Here is a 21,745-nt window from a genome sequence, read left to right on the forward strand (position 1 = left end):
TTCCATTGCAAAACTACCATTCCAGTATTTTACTTGCTATATTGTATTTACTTTGCCATCATGGCCTTTTTTGCCTTTACCTCCCTTCTCACCTCATTTGCTCACATTGTATATAGACTTGTTTATACTGTATTATTGACTGTATGTTTGTTTTTACTCCATGTGTAACTCTGTGTCGTTTTATCTGTCGAACTGCTATGCTTTATCTTGGCCAGGTCGCAATTGTAAATGAGAACTTGTTCTCAACTTGCCTACCTGGTTAAATAAAGGTAAAATAAAATAAAAACATTGTTACAACACTGGATATAGACATTATGTGACATTTGAAATGTCTTTATGATTTTCAAACATTTGTGAGTGTTTTACTGTACAATGTTTATTGTTTATCATCTACTTCACTTGCTTTGGCAATGTTTCCCAATAAAGCCGCCTGAATTGAAATTGAATTGAGACAGACAGACAGACAGACAGACAGACAGACAGACAGACAGACAGACAGACAGACAGACAGACAGACAGACAGACAGGACAGACAGACAGACAGACAGACAGACAGACAGACAGACAGACAGACAGACAGACAGACAGACAGACAGACAGACAGACAGACAGACAGACAGACAGACAGACAGACAGACAGACAGACAGACAGACAGACAGACAGACAGACAGACAGACAGACAGACAGACAGACAGACAGACAGACAGACAGACAGACAGACAGACAGACAGACAGACAGACAGACAGACAGACAGACAGACAGACAGACAGACAGACAGACAGACAGACAGACAGACAGACAGACAGACAGACAGACAGACAGACAGACAGACAGACAGACAGACAGACAGACAGACAGACAGACAGACAGACAGACAGACAGACAGACAGACAGACAGACAGACAGACAGACAGACAGACAGACAGACAGACAGACAGACAGACAGACAGACAGACAGACAGACAGACAGACAGACAGACAGACAGACAGACAGACAGACAGACAGACAGACAGACAGACAGACAGACAGACAGACAGACAGACAGACAGACAGACAGACAGACAGACAGACAGACAGACAGACAGACAGACAGACAGACAGACAGACAGACAGACAGACAGACAGACAGACAGACAGACAGACAGACAGACAGACAGACAGACAGACAGACAGACAGACAGACAGACAGACAGACAGACAGACAGACAGACAGACAGACAGACAGACAGACAGACAGACAGACAGACAGACAGACAGACAGACAGACAGACAGACAGACAGACAGACAGACAGACAGACAGACAGACAGACAGACAGACAGACAGACAGACAGACAGACAGACAGACAGACAGACAGACAGACAGACAGACAGACAGACAGACAGACAGACAGACAGACAGACAGACAGACAGACAGACAGACAGACAGACAGACAGACAGACAGACAGACAGACAGACAGACAGACAGACAGACAGACAGACAGACAGACAGACAGACAGACAGACAGACAGACAGACAGACAGACAGACAGACAGACAGACAGACAGACAGACAACAGACAGACAGACAGACCATGAACAGACAGAGCTAGACAGACAGACAGCCGACAGATCAGACAGACAGACAAGACGACAGGAACAGACAGACCGACCGACGAGAGAGAGGAGAGAGAGAGAGAGAGAGAGAGAGAGAGAGAGAAGGGAGGAAGATGGAAAGAAAGCAGGTGGGTGGGAGAAAATGAGAAGAAGAGAGAGGGGGATGAAGATATAAAGAGATGTGTAGACACAGATCGGAGGCCAATGTTCAGCCTGGTGCAAGGGAACTCTCTTTGTGTGGTTCGTTGCATGCTGGACAATGTTTAGTGGGGCACTCAGGGAGAGTGTAAGAAGGGCCTAAGGGTAGTTAATGGAACACACCACAGTCTGTTGTTCACAGGGGGAGGGAGGGAGGGAGGGAGGGAGGGAGGGAGGGAGGGAGGGAGGGAGGGAGGGAGGGAGGGAGGGAGGGAGGGAGGGAGGGGAGGGAGGGAGGGAGGGAGGGAGGGAGGGAGGGAGGGAGGGAGGGAGGGATATTGATGTTGTGTAACAGCAATGTGGAGGTCCTTTTGAAAATGGATGAGGGGAGAGAAGGAGAGAAATAAAATATTTAGTAAGAGAATCAAGACAATGTCAGGTCAGGAGGATGTGAAGTCAGGAGAATGTCAAGTCAAGTCAGGAGAATGTCAGGTCAGGAGAATGTCAGATCAGGAGAATGTCAAGTCAAGTCAGGAGAATGTCAGGTCAGGTCAGGAGAATGTCAGATCAGGAGAATGTCAGGTCAGGAGAATGTCAGATCAGGAGAATGTCAGATCAGGAGAATGTCAGATCAGGAGAATGTCAGGTCAGGAGGATGTCAGATCAGGAGAATGTCAGATCAGGAGAATGTCAGGTCAGGCGTATGTCAGGTCAGAAGAATGTCAGGTCAGGCGAATGTCAGGTCAGGAGAATGTCAGATTAGGAGAATGTCAGGTCAAGAGAATGTCAGGTCTGTTCAGGAGAATGTCAGATCAGTAGAATGTCAGGTCAGGTCAGGAGAATGTCAGGTCAGGTCAGGAGAATGTCAGGTCAGGTCAGGAGAATGTCAGGTCAGAAGAATGTCAGGTCAGATCAGGAAAATGTCACGACAGAAGAATGTCAGTTCAGGAGAATGTCAGATCAGTAGAATGTCAGGTCAGGAGAATTTCAGGTCAGCAGAATGTCAGGTTAGATCAGGAGAATGTCAGATCAGGAGAATGTCAGGTCAGAAGAATGTCAGGTCAGGATAATGTCAAGTCAGGAGAATGTCAGGTCAGGAGAATGTCAGGTCAGGAGAATGTCAGATCAGGAGAATGTCAGATCAGGAGAATGTCAGATCAGGAGAATGTCAGGTCAGGAGGATGTCAGATCAGGAGAATGTCAGATCAGGAGAATGTCAGGTCAGGAGAATGTCAGGTCAGGAGAATGTCAAGTCAAGTCAGGAGAATGTCAGGTCAGGTCAGGAGAATGTCAGGTCAGCAGAATGTCAGGTCAGGAGAATGTCAGGTCAGGAGAATGTCAGATCAGGAGAATGTCAGATCAGGAGAATGTCAGGTCAGGAGAATGTCAGGTCAGGAGAATGTCAGATCAGGAGAATGTCAGGTCAGGAGAATGTCAGATCAGGAGAAGGACAGATCAGGAGAATGTCAAGTCAAGTCAGGAGAATGTCAGGTCAGGTCAGGAGAAGGTCTGATCAGGAGAATGTCAAGTCAAGTCAGGAGAATGTCAGGTCAGGTCAGGAGAAATGTCAGGTCAGGAGAATGTCAGGTCAGACGTATGTCAGGTCAGAAGAATGTCAGGTCAGGCGAATGTCAGGTCAGGAGAATGTCAGATTAGGAGAATGTCAGGTCAAGAGAATGTCAGGTCTGTTCAGGAGAATGTCAGATCAGTAGAATGTCAGGTCAGGTCAGGAGAATGTCAGGTCAGGTCAGGAGAATGTCAGGTCAGGTCAGGAGAATGTCAGGTCAGAAGAATGTCAGGTCAGATCAGGAAAATGTCACGACAGAAGAATGTCAGTTCAGGAGAATGTCAGATCAGGAGAATGTCAGGTCAGAAGAATGTCAGGTCAGGATAATGTCAAGTCAGGAGAATGTCAGGTCAGGAGAATGCCAGATCAGAAGAATGTCAGATCAGGAGAATGTCAAGTCAGGAGAATGTCAGATCAGGAGAATGTCAGATCACAAGAATGTCAGGTCAGGAGAATGTCAGGTCAGGAGAATGTCAGGTCAGGAGAATGTCAGATCAGGAGAATGTCAAGTCAGGTCAGGAGAATATCAGAACAGGAGAATGTCAGAACAGGAGAATGTCAGATCAGGAGAATGTCAGATCAGGAGAATGTCAGATCAAGGGATTGTCAGATCAGGTGAATATCAGGTCAGAAGAATGTCAGGTCAGGAGAATGTCAGATCAGGAGAATGTCAGGTCAGGAGAATGTCAAGTCAGGTCAGGAGAATGTCAGATCAAGATAATGTCAGGTCAGGAGAATGTCAGGTCAAGAGAATGTCAGATCAGGAGAATGTCAGGTCAAGAGAATGTCAGATCAGGAGAATTTCAGGTCAGGAGAATGTCAGGTCAGGAGAATGTCAGATCAGGAGAATGTCAGGTCAAGATAATGTCAAGTCAGGTCACGAGAATGTCAGATCAGGTGAATGTCAGGTCAGGAGAATGTCAGATCAGGAGAATGTGAGATCAGGAAAATGTCAAGTCAGGTCAGGACACAAGTCATATCAAGTGAATATCAGATCATTAGAATGTCAAGTCAGATCAGGAGAATGTCAGGTTAAGAGAATGTCAGATCAGGAGAACGTCGGGTCAGGAGAACGCCGGGTCAGGAGAACGTCAGGTCAGGAGAACGCCGGGTCAGGAGAACGTCAGGTCAGGAGAACGTCGGGTCAGGAGAACGTCAGGTCAGGAGAACGTCAGATCAGGAGAACGCCGGGTCAGGAGAACGTCAGGTCAGGAGAACGTCAGGTCAGGAGAACGTCAGGTTGGGTCAGGAGAACGCCGGGTCAGGAGAACGTCAGGTCAGGTCAGGAGAACGCCGGGTCAGGAGAACGTCAGGTCAGGAGAACGTCGGGTCAGGAGAACGTCAGGTCAGGAGAACGTCAGGTCAGGAGAACGCCGGGTCAGGAGAACGTCAGATCAGGAGAACGCCGGGTCAGGAGAACGTCAGGTCAGGTCAGGAGAACGCCGGGTCAGGAGAACGTCAGGTCAGGTCAGGAGAACGTCAGGTCAGGTCAGGAGAACGTCAGGTCAGGTCAGGAGAACGTCAGGTCAGGAGAACGTCAGGTCAGGAGAACGTCAGGTCAGGTCAGGAGAACGTCAGGTCAGGTCAGGAGAACGTCAGGTTAGGTCAGGAGAATGCCGGGTCAGGAGAACGTCAGGTCAGGTCAGGAGAACGTCAGGTCAGGTCAGGAGAACGCCGGGTCAGGAGAACGTCAGGTCAGGTCAGGAGAACGTCAGGTCAGGTCAGGAGAACGTCAGGTCAGGTCAGGAGAACGTCAGGTCAGGAGAACGTCAGGTCAGGAGAACGTCAGGTCAGGTCAGGAGAACGTCAGGTCAGGTCAGGAGGACGTCAGGTTAGGTCAGGAGAATGCTGGGTCAGGAGAACGTCAGGTCAGGTCAGGAGAACGTCAGGTCAGGTCAGGAGAACGTCAGGTCAGGTCAGGAGAACGTCAGGTCAGGAGAACGTCAGGTCAGGTCAGGAGAACGTCAGGTCAGGTCAGGAGAACGTCAGGTTGGGTCAGGAGAACGTCAGGTCAGGAGAACGCCGGGTCAGGTCAGGAGAACGTCAGGTCAAGTCAGGAGAACGTCAGGTCAGGTCAGGAGAACGTCAGGTCAGGTCAGGAGAACGCCGGGTCAGGAGAACGCCGGGTCAGGAGAACGTCAGGTCAGGTCAGGAGAACGTCAGGTCAGGTCAGGAGAACGTCAGGTCAGGAGAACGTCAGGTCAGGTCAGGAGAACGCTTCACTGTACCGCAGCATTTGAGCCCATGGAGAATGAGTGCAGATTTGTGACGTCTATGTTGTTACCATTACTACAGAGAACATGGCTTGTTTCTAGCATTTACATCGATATGACCCAACGTTATTTTTCGGATTGACGTGCCGCATTTAACACATAAACCACCACATCTTGGGCCGTTAAACTACTCTGGGAGCCGCTAAAGCAGGTGTGAATGACCAGTGTTGTATCGAGGGGCCTGCTTCCACTGGGCAGCTATATCAGTGTCGGCGACGGTGTCTAGTAACTAGGCACATTTGTTTCCCTCCCAAGATTATATTTCAAGTAGGATAGCAGCCTATACAAGGAATAACTAATATTGATTGCCCTCTAGATGTCACTGTTACAGTCTACTCAGTAGGGAGGACAGGAACGCCAACCACACCGGGACACAGTGTCCTCAGCCTTTAAAACCCTGTGTGATTCGGTTCACTTGGCTGAGGCTCTCAGGTGCTCGACAAACGTCATTGTTTTGCAGGCCAGGGGTGTCCGTATATATCCTCTCCCCGCTAACCATGTGTTCAGTTGGGTGGCAGGTAGCCTAGTGGTTAGAGTGTTGGGCCAGTAACCGAAAGGTTAATTATGAATCATGAATTATGCCCCTATTTAAGATCACTCTGATGTTTTTCGTACGATGTACCCAATGATTAATGAAAACTTGCTGGGTAGGTCGATGTCCTCATTGTGGTTCTACAGACGTCTTATTTACACACTTAATATTTATTAAATGCATATTTTATATTTATAATTTAGCACTTATTTGTTTTTCCTTCGACTCCAACCCCATTCGATGTGGGTGTGGTCTACATACGGGTGCTAATTAAAAAATTTAAAAAATCCAAAAAGCTCTGAGGAAGGCCGTGAGGCCGATAGGTAAAGCTTATTAAAGATCAGTGATCAAGAGCATTGTGCGGTTTCCTTTGTCCTTCATATCCGTTGTGAATGACAACGCTTTTCCTCCCTCTCAGAATGTGACACACCGTGGAAAACCACCAAGCTTTGGTGTGAAATAGAGCGTCGTCATGCTCTGATCTCATGTCTCCACGTTGTTTTGTGAACATGAGGCGTGAGCACAACGGATGTGGTTTGATGTAGTTTACAAAATGGAAGTTACCTGCCACGGTATATCTCAGAGTTCTGTGCTCAGATCTTTTGCTGCCAGTTGCTCTCTGTGTATCCATTATCCCATATGAGGTCGTGACCCCTAGGTTTGGAAACCACTGATCTAATATGTTTTACGGTAAGGATAATGCTGTACATTTACAGAGGAAAGAAAGAGACAGGGGCTCTTTCACACACACACACACACACACACACACACACACACACACACACACACACACACACACACACACACACACACACACACACACACACACACACACACACACACACACACACACACACACACAGGAAGTGAGGTATCTCACCATTCTCCTCCAGCTGAAAGTCGTCTTGGTAACGGTATTTCTCCGGTCCACACGCCACGAAGATGTCCTCGTCACCGAAGAAGTCCTGGAGACATGTCACCTGGCGGAACACAGAGAGACTGGAGAGTTAGAGATCATATATACACACAGAGAGACTGGAGGGTTAGAGATTATATACACACACAGAGAGACTGGAGGGTTAGAGATCATATATACACACAGAGAGACTGGAGAGTTAGAGATCATATACACACTCAGAGAGACTGGAGGGTTAGAGATTATATACACACACAGAGAGACTGGAGGGTTAGAGATCATATATACACACAGAGAGACTGGAGAGTTAGAGATCATATACACACACAGAGAGACTGGAGGGTTAGAGATTATATACACACAGAGAGACTGGAGGGTTAGAGATCATATATACACACAGAAAGACTGGAGGGTTAGAGATCATATATACACACAGAGAGACTGGAGAGTTAGAGATCATATATACACACAGAAAGACTGGAGGGCGTGACGAGTGTCGAGTGACATGGGAGAACATGGAAAGGTTGAAAACCAGGCGGGCTGCAGCGTTCTGGATAAGTTGCAGGGGTTTGATGGCACAAGCAGGGAGCCTAGCCAACAGCGAGTTGCAGTGAGTCCAGACAGGAGAGATGACAAGAGCCTGGAATGGGACCTGACCAGCTTCCTGTGGAAGGAAAGGTCGTACTCTACAGATGCTGTAGAGCATGAACCTGCAGGAGCCGGTCACTGCTTTGATGTTTGCAGAGAACGACAGCGTGTTGCCCAGGGTCACGACAAGGTTACTTGCACTCTGGGAGGGCGACACTGTGGAGCTGTTGTGATGGAGAGTTCTTTGAGCGGGCAAGCCTTCCCGGGGAAGAAGAGAAGCTTCATCTTGACGTGTGTGTGTGTGTGTGTGTTGTGTCAGCCATTTGTAATGACACTACTAAAATAATCTAAAATCTCACCCTGTGAATCCATGTCTAATGATATGGAACACCTACAGACCTATCCTGATGGTGTCAACATCAGTTCTCTCTAACTACAACACATACAGACCTATCCTGATGGTGTCAACATCAGTTCTCTCTAACTACAACACCTACAGACCTTTCCTGATGGTGTCAACATCAGTTCTCTCTAACTACAACACATACAGACCTATCCTGATGGTGTCAACATCAGTTCTCTCTAACTACAACACCTACAGACCTATCCTGATGGTGTCAACATCAGTTCTCTCTAACTACAACACCTACAGACCTATCCTGATGGTGTCAACATCAGTTCTCTCTAACTACAACACCTACAGACCTATCCTGATGGTGTCAACATCAGTTCTCTCTAACTACAACACCTACAGACCTATCCTGATGGTGTCAACATCAGTTCTCTCTAACTACAACACATACAGACCTATCCTGATGGTGTCAACATCAGTTCTCTCTAACTACAACATCTACAGACCTATCCTGATGGTGTCAACATCAGTTCTCTCTAACTACAACACATACAGATCTATCTTAATTAACAGTACAACACATACAGGCCAATCTTTATGATGCCAGCCATTCCTAATGATAATAATACTGTGTAATGATCTCAAATCTCACTCATGGACAGGACTAATGATATGGAACACCTATAGGCCTATCCTGATGGTGTCAACATCAGTTCTCTATCTATTTCTAATGATGGACAGGACATGTGTCTAATGAAATGGAACACCTAAAGGCCTATTCTATTTCGGTAACACTCCCCCCCCCCATGTGGGAACATATATCCCTGTGGCAGGGATTCCAGTTTTGAATCCTGCATGAGCCCTAAGCATGCTCTCCATAAAAAACAACACACACACACAAATTAGAAATCTACTGTTTATGAGTTTCCACACAATTAATGGCTTGGAATACATTTTGATTTCATTATCAGCTAATCACTAACTGCGTTTGTTACCATGTTGGAGGTGGAAATGTACAGTAAATACTACTCGGATGCATTCATGTGATTTGAACTAGATGAGAAATGAAGATCGGTTAATGGCCAACAAGCTGTGTCAACCGTAAACTAAAAGTACAGCTATCATGCTTGTAAACAAACTGTAGAGTTTAAAAAATGACATTAATATGAAAATGTCTGTGCTAACTAGTGACAACTCGTCACTTGGCTGCAGTTGCCATGGAGCAAATTAAAATAAGGGGCGGAACTCGTGTTTTTTTGCACCCCCCCCCCCCCCCCCCCTCCCCAGCAAATTATAATAATCCATTGGATCATTTGTCAAATTGCATTTATTTGTTGAGCTAGTCTGCATTAAAAAAAAATATATATATATATACACAACCATTTTATGCATGGTCAAATTGCGTGATATGATTGTATTTCAGAACCACCCCTCCCCTGTCGCCCCGAGATGAATGGTTTTTGACGTTTTAGGTTAATTCGTTTTGCGTGGCCCGGTTATGCAGGGTTTGCTCATTTTTCAATTGACCCTAAAGAGAAATCTACACCCAACATGCAAAACGAACTCTCCCATTGCTTTAAAACACGCTCCAACCCGTTCAATAGTTAAGACTATCCATACTACCGTAGTTTATATTCTTTATATTTCTATAGCGGATTCGTGGCCGCAATTTACATAATGCATTGATTATATAGAGCCAGCTAGCTTACTGAAATGATAACAGAGAGAACAAAGAATATAGCCAGCTATTTGATCATGTCCGTCATGATTTCACTTGAATTGTCAAACGAAAAAAAGCCAGACAAACGTCAACCCTGAACATGTCAACAGCTCGTATAGACACGGTTTTTGCTGAGACATGACTTGACTGGTAGTCTTTCTGAAATAATTATTTTCACCTGACATGCAGTATGCCTTTTTTAACTAAAATGGTGCTCATATCACGTTCATTAGCTGGCTAAGGTTAGCATGCTATCTATCTAGTTAGACTTGACAGCTACAGCAGCGTTACTCGTTATTTCTCCACTCCAAGTGGACATCACCACGATGTTCCTGAATATGTATTCGCATCGAGCTAGAACCTAAATGAGAATATTCTCTCTAGGACAGGAATTAGATGCGACAACGTCCTCTGAGGTGGCCTTTAAGGCTAGGGACGTCCCTAGGATCCCAGATTGCACTCACCGTGCCAGAGGCGCAGTTGTGACTCTCTTAGAGGGAGCGTGTCTGTAGCACCGTACATCTCCCACAGTCGGGGTAATGTGATGGGCTTGTGACTGTTGAGTAACCGCAGCATTGGCCAATTCAATGAAAACTTCGGCTTTGGTATGCTGATATAAAGCCGGTACTACCTGCTTGCTGAAATGGGTGCAGGAGGGACATTTCTAACGTTTTAACTTTTCTTAACGAGGTGCTGAAACCCCTTATTCTCAACCACCGAGGAGGTGTGGATAGCCGATATAAACCAAAGACTGTCAAAATGATAAACACCTATCGCTCTTATCATTTATTTGGCCAGGTCAACATCAGCTGCTTGAATGCAGAGGTTGTGTTGCTGTATCTTTGTATTTCTGTCTTGCTGTGGTATTCTGGGGTGATGCCCGAGTAAATGTGTCAACATATTTGAGGAGTTGGCAGCTGCCATAGGCTTTTCTCGTTGAGCGCGGCGACATATGTTAACGTTTTATCCCACAACTCTCTGTACGTCGCCGTTGTAATCTACTGGGAAGCCTAAATGTTCCCAAACCGGAGATTTAAATGATGATGGAGGATCCTCCTGGTTTATCGACCGCATCTCTCGTCGTCATACAGAACTAGTTTCCGGCTGCGCCTCACAAAAGGACAGTTTGAGGTACCCCAGTTAGAAGTTGTTTTATAACCTGCGTACAGGCTCTAGTTGTTTGAACGGAAAAGCCTGGAATTGTTTTTTTTAGTTTTTTTTGCACAGATTTACCCAAGATGCCTACAATGCAGTGTAGGCATAGCCTATAGGCCTAGTGTTTATTATATATTATGTATTCAGTGCGGACCGAACAAGGTCCCGTACCGAACAGTTCGGCACAAATATGTGTACCGTTACACCCCTAATAAAAGGAATGATGGGAAATTGCTTTGGAGTACTTTCATATAAATTATGGACAGAAAGACGAGTTCAACTCCATCTTCCACTGAATGAGGAGGCTCGTTTATCACAAAACCTTCTGATTTTGCCAATTACTTTAATAACTATTTCATTGGCAAAGTGGGAAAACTCAGACATGAAATGTCAACAACATGCAGTTAGCCATCATATTCATGTATAAACAACCTTAATAAGGAAGAGAAAGTTTAGTCATTTCCCATTCTGTAATGTTAGTGTGGGTGAGGGGGGGAGGACTTATTGTTGTCCATCAATAATGAGAAACCACCTGGTATTGATTGACAACCTAGATGAAAAGCTACTGAGGCATCCTGAACACTTTCACCACTCCTGTGTGACATATCTTAATCTGAGCCTAGAGAAAAGTGTTTGTCCTCAAACCCGGAGGATTTGTCCTCAGACCCGGAGGATTTGTCCTCAGACCCGGAGGATTTGTCCTCAGACCCGGAGGATTTGTCCTCAAACCCGGAGGATTTGTCCTCAGACCCGGAGGATTTGTCCTCAGACCCGGAGGATTTGTCCTCAGACCCGGAAGATTTGTCCTCAGACCCGGAGGATTTGTCCTCAGACCCGGAGAATTTGTCCTCAGACCCAGAAGATTTGTCCTCAGACCCGGAGGATTTGTCCTCAGACCCGGAAGATTTGTCCTCAGACCCGGAGGGGAAGCTAAAGTCATTCCGCTACCCAAGAATGGTAAAGAGGCTTTTACTGGTTCTAACAGCCGACTAATCAGCTTCCTGACGACTCTTAGCAAACCTTTGGAAAATATTGTGTATGACCAGAAACAATGCTATTTCTCTGTAAACAAATGAACAACTGACTTTCAGCATGCTTATCGAGAAGGTACAAGCCTGACACAAATGACTGATGATTTGTTGAAAGAAATTGCAAAGAAGATTGTGGGAGCTGTACTGTTAGATTTCAGTGCAGCCTTGGATATTATTAACCATAACCTGTTGTTGAGAAAACGCACTGTATGTGTTATGACTTTAAAACCTCAGCCACACCGTCGTTTCACAGCTATCTATCTAATAGAACACGTTTTCTTTAAAGGAAGCTTCTCTAATGTCAAACATGTCATTTGTTGTGTACCGCAGGGCAGCTCTGTTTTCTGTTTTTACTAATGACCTGCCACGAGTATTACACAAAGCCTGTGTGTCTGTCTATGTGTGCTGATGATTCAACATTATACATGTCAGCAACCACAGCTAGTGAAATCACTGCAATCCTAAACAAAGAGTTGCAGTCGGTTTCGGAATCGGGTGGCCAGTAATAATAAACTGGTCCTGAACATCTCGAAAACTAAGAACATTCTTTTTGCAACAAATCATTCCCTAAATTCTAGACCTCAGCTGAATCTGATCATGAATAATGTGGCTGTTGAGCAAGTTGAGGAGACTAAATTACATGGTGTTACTTTGGATTGTAAACTATCAGGGTCAAAACATATAGATTCAATGGTTGTAAAGATGGGGAGAGGTCTGGCCGTAATAAAGAGACTCTGCTTTTTTGACATCACACTCCAAAAAGCAAGCCCTGCAGGCTCTAGTTTAGTTTTATCATTATTGTCCAGTCGTGTGGTCGAGTGCGGCAAGGAAAGACCTAGTTAAGCTGCTACTGGCCCAGAACAGAGCGGCACGCTTGGCCCTTCGCTGTTATCAGAGGGCTAACATCAATACTATGCATGCCAATCTCCCTTGGCTAAAAGTAAAGGAGAGAATGACTGTGTCGCTTCTTGTTTTTAGATTGAACAAAAATATAAATGCAACCTGCAACAATTTGAAAAATTTCACGGAGTTACAGTTCATATGAGGAAATCAGTCAATTGAAATAAATTAACTAGGCCCTAATCTATGTATCTCAAATGACTGAGCAGGGGCGCAGCCATGGGTGGGCATAGGCCCACCCACTTGGGAGTCAGTTCCACCCACTGGGGAGCCAAGCCCAGTCAATCAGAATTAGTTTTTTTTTCCCATAAAAAGGGCTTTATTACAAACAGAAATACTCATTTTTGTGTGTAACCGATGTGAAATGGCTAACTAGTTAGTGGTGGTGCGCGCTAATAGCGTTTCAATCGGTGACGTCACTCGCTTTGAGACCTTGAAGTAGTTGTTCCCCTTGCTCTGCAAGGGCCGTGGCTTTTGTGGCGCGATGGGTAACGATGCTTGGTGGGTGTCAGTTGTCGATGTGTGCAGAGGGTCCCTGGTTTGAGCCCAGGTAGGGGCGAGGAGAGGGACGGAAGCTATACTGTTACATTGGTGCCGTGACCCGTGCCAATGTGCATATGGGTCATTTCTGAAATACTTTATTCCAGCTCATGAAACATGGGACTAACACTTTACATGTGGCGTTAAAATTTTTGTTCAGTGTATAAGAAACATTAATGTGTTGAAATTTCAAATCATTTGCAGAGTCAACTTACACACAGCACTTACCCCACCAGGCATGCCACCAGACATACCACCAGGGATCTTTTCACAGTCACCGAAACAAGAACGAACTCAAGGAAACATACAGTTTTATACAGAGTGATTTCATGGAACTCCATCTCATACTGTGTAAGTGAAATCAGAGAAAAAAACATGGCGACTTTCTCCCATGTGACCTACTATTTGTGTGTACTGATAGATGCTACTGACTGTACATGTAATATATGAATATACATGTAATATATGAATATAAATGTAATATATTAATAGACATGTAATATACATTTATTTAACTAGGCAAGTCAGTTAAGAACAAATTCTTATTTTCAATGACGGCCTAGGAACAGTGGGTTAACTGCCTGTTCAGGGGCAGCATGACAGATGTGTCAGCCTTGTCGAACATTGTCAGCTCGGGGATTTGAACTTGCACCCTTCCGGTTACTAGTCCAACGCTCTAACCACTAGACTACCCTGCCGACCCAATACATGGAATAGTAGGTCTCTCTGTGTTTTGTTTTCTCAGTACTGAGTCACAACCTTTTGTCCTTGAGCTGTTCTTGTCTATTAATGTTCCTGTTTCCTGTTTCCTGTTGTTGTGGACCCCAGGAAGAGTAGCTGCTGCAATCGCAAGAGCTAATGGGGATCCTAATACAGTAAAATATCAAATCAACGTCTCAAAACAACAGCACAGCGGATTTGAGCTTCCCAGCATTAGCGACACAACACCATACAAACAGCCAAGAGGGTGTGTACGTGTGTGTGTCCTACTTTACCCCTCATCGGTGCCAAACGAGCGAACGGGGAGAGAAAATGAGTTTTAGCTCTGAACCGGAAACCGAGAACTCAACTCATAGCAATGAGTGTTTGTCTTATGTAACTATTAATTCACATCGGGACTGTGTGTGTGTGTGTGTGTGTGTGTGTGTGTGTGTGTGTGTGTGTGTGTGTGTGTGTGTGTGTGTGTGTGTTAGAGAGGATAATGTTGGGGTCTCATAACAGTGTGTAATGACTGTCTCTGATAGCCTGCATCAGTAGATTCGTTTTCACAGACACATTTGGATGTTAGAAGGAAGGTATTCATTAGCTTTCAGGCTTTTATTGATCACTGAACTGATCCATCGAATTCCTTGTGAAACCAAACCGACCATTGTGATCAGTGAAACGGTATGTGAGCTCTGTCTGCTTTAACGACGCTACCAAACTCTGATTGATCCGATGGATGTATTTGTTATCAATTAATGGTCAATTCCACCAAAGTAACAGAACTTTCCCACTTATGATGTATCTCAAACAAAATACATTGATTTCAAAGTTAAACAAACAGTACAAGGACTATTTTAAACTATTTAAGCTAACATTTTTACAAAGAAAACAAGGACTATTTTAAACTATTTAAGCTAACATTTTTACAAAGAAAACAAGGACTATTTTAAACTATTTAAGCTAAAATTTTTACAAAGAAAACAAGGACTATTTTAAACTATTTAAGCTACAATTTTTTACAAAGAAAACAAGGACTATTTAAAACTATTTAAGCTAACATTTTTACAAAGAAAACAAGGACTATTTTAAACTATTTAAGCTAACATTTTTACAAAGAAAACAAGGACTATTTTAAACTATTTAAGCTAACATTTTTACAAAGAAAACAAGGACTATTTTAAACTATTTAAGCTAACATTTTTACAACCCCCCCCAAAAAAACATTTCACAGGTAAATTTTTGCAGATGCAAAATTACGGTAATCCGAATTACGGTAAAATCTCCCTCGGGTTTTAATGCGACCTCGTTTTCCTGTAACTCAGTTAAACATCTGCTCAGAATGATGATTCAAAAGATGTCTGCAGAATGAATGGGGTGTTAGTTATGACATCACACCTTAACTTTGACTAAATCTATTTTGATTATTGAACTAGAGTGAGTGAAGTGGATTTACATCTGGCAACATAATTGAGGTGCCATATAACAGAATGCCATCAAAGAGTTCAGTTCAGTACAGTACAGTTCAATACAGTAGAGTAGAATGCAATAGAGTTCACTACAGTAGAGTTCAGTAGAGTAGAGTTCAGTACAGTAGAGTTCAGTACAGTAGAGTAGAGTTCAGTACAGTACAGTATTGTTCAGTACAGTAGAGTAGAGGTCAGTACAGTAGATTAGAGTTCAGTACAGTCGAGTTCTGTACAGTAGAGTAGAGTTCAGTACAGTAGATTAGAGTTCAGTACAGTAGATTAGAGTACAGTACAGTAGAGTTCAGTACAGTACAGTAGAGTTCAGTACAGTATAGTAGAGTTCAGTTCAGTACAGCACAGTAGAGTTCAGTACAGTAGAGTTCAGTTCAGTACAGTACAGTATCTTTCAGTACAGTACAGTAGAGTTCAGTACAGTACAGTAGAGTTCAGTACAGTACAGTAGAGTTAAGTACAGTAGAGTAGAGTTCAGTTCAGTAGAGTTCAGTACAGTACAGTAGAGTTCAGTACAGTACAGAAGAGTTCAGCACAGTACAGTATTGTTCAGTACAGTAGAGTAGAGGTCAGTACAGTAGAGTAGATTAGAGTTCAGTACAGCAGAGTTCTGTACAGTAGAGTAGAGTTCAGTACAGTAGATTAGAGTACTGTACAGTAGAGTTCAGTACAGTACAGTAGAGTTCAGTACAGTATAGTAGAGTTCAGTTCAGTACAGCACAGTAGAGTTCAGTTCAGTACAGTACAGTATTGTTCAGTACAGTAGAGTAGAGGTCAGTACAGTAGAGTAGATTAGAGTTCAGTACAGTAGATTAGAGTACAGTACAGTAGATTAGAGTTCAGTACAGTAGATTAGAGTACAGTACAGTAGAGTTCAGTACAGTACAGTAGAGTTCAGTACAGTATAGTAGAGTTCAGTTCAGTACAGCACAGTAGAGTTCAGTACAGTAGAGTAGAGTTCAGTACAGTAGATTGAGTTCAGTACAGTAGATTAGAGTTCAGTACAGTACAGTAGAGTTCAGTACAGTATAGTAGAGTTCAGTTCAGTACAGCACAGTAGAGTTCAGTACAGTAGAGTTCAGTTCAGTACAGTACAGTATCTTTCAGTACAGTACAGTACAGTATAGTTCAGTACAGTAGAGTAGAGTTCAGTACAGTAGATTAGAGTTCAGTACAGTAGATTAGAGTACAGTACAGTAGAGTTCAGTACAGTACAGTAGAGTTCAGTACAGTATAGTAGAGTTCAGTTCAGTACAGCACAGTAGAGTTCAGTACAGTAGAGTTCAGTTCAGTACAGTACAGTATCTTTCAGTACAGTACAGTAGAGTTCAGTACAGTACAGTACAGTAGAGTTAAGTACAGTAGAGTAGAGTTCAGTTCAGTAGAGTTCAGTGCAGTAGAGTAGAGTTCAGTACAGTACAGGAGAGTTCAGCACAGTACAGTATTGTTCAGTACAGTATAGTAGAGGTCAGTACAGTAGAGTAGATTAGAGTTCAGTACAGTAGAGTTCTGTACAGTAGAGTAGAGTTCAGTACAGTAGAGTAGAGTTCAGTACAGTAGATTAGAGTTCAGTACAGTAGATTAGAGTACAGTACAGTAGAGTTCAGTACAGTACAGTAGAGTTCAGTACAGTATAGTAGAGTTCAGTTCAGTACAGCACAGTAGAGTTCAGTACAGTACAGTACAGTAGAGTTAAGTACAGTAGAGTAGAGTTCAGTTCAGTAGAGTTCAGTACAGTACAATACAGTAGAGTTCAGTACAGTACAGTAGAGTTCAGTACAGTACAGTAGAGTTCAGTACAGTAGATTAGAGTTCAGTACAGTAGAGTTCAGTACAGTAGAGTAGAGTTCAGTACAGTAGAGTAGAGTTCAGTACAGTACAGTAGAGTTCAGTACAGTACAGTAGTTCAGTACAGTAGAGTAGAGTTCAGTACAGTAGAGTTAAGTACAGTAGAGTAGAGTAGTTCAGTACAGCACAGTAGAGTTCAGTTCAGTACAGTAGAGTTCAGTTCAGTACAGTAGAGTTCAGTTCAGTACAGTAGAGTTCAGTTCAGTAGAGTAGAGTTCAGTACAGTAGAGTTTAGTTCAGTACAGTAGAGTAGAGTTCAGTAGAGTAGAGTTCAGTACAGTCGAGTAGAGTTCAGTACAGTACAGTAGAGTTCAGTAGAGTTTAGTTCAGTACTGTAGAGTTTAGTTCAGTACTGTAGAGTTCAGTACAGTTCAGTTCAGTACAGTAGAGTAGAGTGCAGTTCTGTGAAGTAGAGTTCAGTGCTGTACAGCAAAGTAGAGTAGTGTTCAGTACAGTACTGTACATTATAGTGTACTAGACGCCAGTCTGCTTTACTGTGTACTGTACTTAACACTACTCCACTCTAGTCTGCTTTACTGTGTACTGTACTTAACACTACTCCACTCTAGTCTACTTTACTGTGTACTGTACTTAACACTACTTCACTCTAGTCTACTCTACTGTGTACTATACCTAACACTACCCCACTCTAGTCTACTCTACTGTACAATACAGAACTGTACTGTGCTGTACTAAACTAGACTTTACTTTTACTGTACTGTATTGTACTGTACTGTGCTGTCCAAACATGTGAAACTGTAATGGTCCTGTGTGTAGCTGGTGTAGAGGAGTCAGGCGCAGGACAGTAGATATGAGTAATCAACATACTTTACTCAAAATATACAAACTACAAAGCAATATAGCGAGCCCACAATAACGGACCGATGTACAACGAACAATCACTCGCAAACAAACATGGGGAACAGAGGGTTAACTAATAATCAAGTAATTTTGTGAGTGAAACCAGCTGTGTAAAACAAAGACAAAACAAATGGAAAATGAAAAGTGGATCGGCGGTGGCTAGAAGGCCGGTGACCACCGAACGTCGCCCGAACAAGGAGAGGGACAGACTTCGGTGGAAGTCGTGACAGAAACAGTTAGTAGTACTGTAGTTAGTAGTACTGTAATTACTACACTGTAGTTAGTAGTACTGTAGTTAGTAGTACTGTAATTACTACACTGTAGTTAGTAGTACTGTAGTTAGTAGAACTGTAGTTAGTGGAACTGTAGTTAGTAGTACTGTAATTACTACACTGTAGTTAGTAATATTGTAGTTAGTAGTACTGTAATTAGTAGTACTGTAATTACAACACTGTAATTAGTAGAACTGTAATTAGTAGTACTGTAGTTAGTAGTACTGTAATTAGTAGTACTGTAGTTAGTAGTACTGTAGTTAGTAGTATTGTAATTACTACACTGTAGTTAGTAGTACTGTAGTTAGTAGAACTGTAGTTAGTAGTACTGTAGTTAGTAGCACTGTAATTAGCAGTACTGTAATTATCACACTGTAGTTAGTAGTACTGTAGTTAGTAGTACTGTAGTTAGTAGTACTGTAATTAGTAGTACTGTAGTTAGTAGTACTGTAATTAGTAGTACTGTAATTACTACACTGTAGTTAGTAGTACTGTAGTTAGTAGTACTGTAGTTAGTAGTACTGTAATTAGTAGTACTGTAGTTAGTAGTTCTGTAATTAGTAGTACTGTAATTACTACACTGTAGTTAGTAGTACTGTAGTTAGTAGTATTGTAGTTAGTAGAACTGTAGTTAGTAGTACTGTAATTACTACACTGTAGTTAGTAGTATTGTAGTTAGTAGTACTGTAGTTACTACACTGTAATTACTACACTGTAATTAGTAGTATTGTAGTTAGTAGTACTGTATTTAGTAGTATTGTAATTACTACACTGTAGTTAGTAGTACTGTAGTTAGTAGTACTGTAGTTAGTAGTACTGTAGTTAGTAGAACTGTAATTACTACACTGTAGTTAGTAATATAGTAGTTAGTAGTACTGTAATTAGTAGTACTATAATTATTACACTGTAGTTAGTAGAACTGTAGTTAGTAGTACTGTAATTACTACACTGTAGTTAGTCGTATTGTAGTTAGCAGTATTGTAGTTCGTTGTACTGTAATTAGTAGTACTGTAATTAGTAGTACTGTTACACTGTAGTTAGTAGAACTGTAGTTAGTAGTACTGTAATTACTACACTGTAATTAGTAGTACTGTAGTTTGTAGTACTGTAATTAATACACTGTAGTTAGTAGTACTGTAGTTAGTAGTACTGTAGTTAGTAGAACTGTAGTTAGTAGTACTGCAATTACTACACTGTAGTTAGTAGAACTATAGTTAGTAGTATTGTAATTACTACACTGTAGTTAGTAGTATTGTAGTTAGTAGTACTGTAGTTACTACACTGTAATTACTACACTGTAATTAGTAGTACTGTAGTTAGTAGTACTGTATTTAGTAGTATTGTAATTACTACACTGTAGTTAGTAGTACTGTAGTTAGTAGTACTGTAGTTAGTAGTACTGTAGTTAGTAGAACTGTAATTACTACACTGTAGTTAGTAATATAGTAGTTAGTAGTACTGTAATTAGTAGTACTATAATTATTACACTGTAGTTAGTAGAACTGTAGTTAGTAGTACTGTAATTACTACACTGTAGTTAGTCGTATTGTAGTTAGCAGTATTGTAGTTCGTTGTACTGTAATTAGTAGTACTGTAATTAGTAGTACTGTTACACTGTAGTTAGTAGAACTGTAGTTAGTAGTACTGTAATTACTACACTGTAATTAGTAGTACTGTAGTTTGTAGTACTGTAATTAATACACTGTAGTTAGTAGTACTGTAGTTAGTAGTACTGTAGTTAGTAGAACTGTAGTTAGTAGTACTGTAATTACTACACTGTAGTTAGTAGTATTGTAGTTAGTAGTATTGTAGTTAGTAGTACTGTAATTAGTAGTACTGTAATTAGTAGTACTGTTACACTGTAGTTAGTAGAACTGTAGTTAGTAGTACTGCAATTACTACACTGTAGTTAGTAGTATTGTAGTTAGTAGTACTGTAATTAGTAGTACTGTAGTTAGTAGTTCTGTAGTAATGTAGTAGTAGTACTGCAGTTAGCAGTAATGTAGTAGTAGTACTGTAGTTAGTAGTACTGTAGTTAGTAGTACTGTAGTTAGTAGAACTGTAGTTAGTAGTACTGTAATTACTACACTGTAGTTAGTAGAACTGTAGTTAGTATTACTGTAATTAGTAGTACTGTAATTACTACACTGTAGTTAGTAGAACTGTAGTTAGTAGTACTGTAATTACTACACTATAGTTAGTAGTATTGTAGTTAGTAGTACTGTAATTAGTAGTACTGTAGTTAGTAGTACTGTAATTAGTAGTACTGTAGTTAGTAGTACTGTAGTTAGTAGTACTGTAGTTAGTAGTACTGTAATTACTACACTGTAGTTAGTAGTACTGTAGTTAGTAGTACTGTAGTTAGTAGAACTGTAGTTAGTAGTACTGTAATTACTACACTGTAGTTAGTAATATTGTAGTTAGTAGTACTGTAATTAGTAGTACTGTAATTACTACACTGTAGTTAGTAGAACTGTAGTTAGTAGTACTGTAATTACTACACTGTAGTTAGTAGTACTGTAGTTAGTAGTACTATAGTTAGTAGTACTGTAATTAGTAGTACTGTAATTACTACACTGTAGTTAGTAGTACTGTAGTTTGTAGTACTGTAGTTAGTAGTACTGTAATTAGTAGTACTGTAGTTAGTAGTACTGTAATTAGTAGTACTGTAGTTAGTAGTTCTGTAATTAGTAGTACTGTAATTACTACACTGTAGTTAGTAGTACTGTAGTTAGTAGTACTGTAGTTAGTAGAACTGTAGTTAGTAGTACTGTAATTACTACACTGTAGTTAGTAATATTGTAGTTAGTAGTACTGTAGTTAGTAGTACTGTAATTACTACACTGTAGTTAGTAGAACTATAGTTAGTAGTACTGTAATTACTACACTGTAGTTAGTTGTATTGTAGTTAGTAGTACTGTAATTAGTAGTACTGTAATTACTACACTGTAATTAGTAGTACTGTAGTTAGTAGTACTGTAATTAGTAGTATTGTAATTACTACACTGTAGTTAGTAGTACTGTAGTTAGTAGTACTGTAGTTAGTAGAACTGTAGTTAGTAGAACAGTAATTACTATACTGTAGTTGGTAATATTGTAATTAGTAGTACTGTAATTACTACACTGTAGTTAGTAGTACTGTAGTTAGTAGTGCTGTAATTACTACACTGTAGTTAGTCGTATTGTAGTTAGTATTATTGTAATTAGTCGTACTGTAATTAGTAGTACTGTAATTAGTAGTACTGTTACACTGTAGTTAGTAGAACTGT

The 21,745-nt window shown here is 41.8% G+C and overlaps 1 protein-coding gene across 1 annotated transcript in view; it reads right to left on the reverse strand.

Annotated features, from left to right (window-relative positions):
- The window catches only part of dclk1a (doublecortin-like kinase 1a), a 161,963-nt gene that overhangs the window by 69,062 nt on the left and 71,156 nt on the right, over nucleotides 1-21,745 (reverse strand). The window contains exon 4 of the mRNA XM_031808732.1: nucleotides 6,991-7,090. Coding sequence (XP_031664592.1) covers nucleotides 6,991-7,090 — 100 coding nt within the window. The remainder of the gene's footprint in view (nucleotides 1-6,990; nucleotides 7,091-21,745) is intronic.

The sequence above is a fragment of the Oncorhynchus kisutch genome, linkage group LG29 (genome assembly GCF_002021735.2).
Source record: "Oncorhynchus kisutch isolate 150728-3 linkage group LG29, Okis_V2, whole genome shotgun sequence".
In the NCBI taxonomy this organism is placed as follows: Eukaryota; Metazoa; Chordata; class Actinopteri; order Salmoniformes; family Salmonidae; genus Oncorhynchus; species Oncorhynchus kisutch.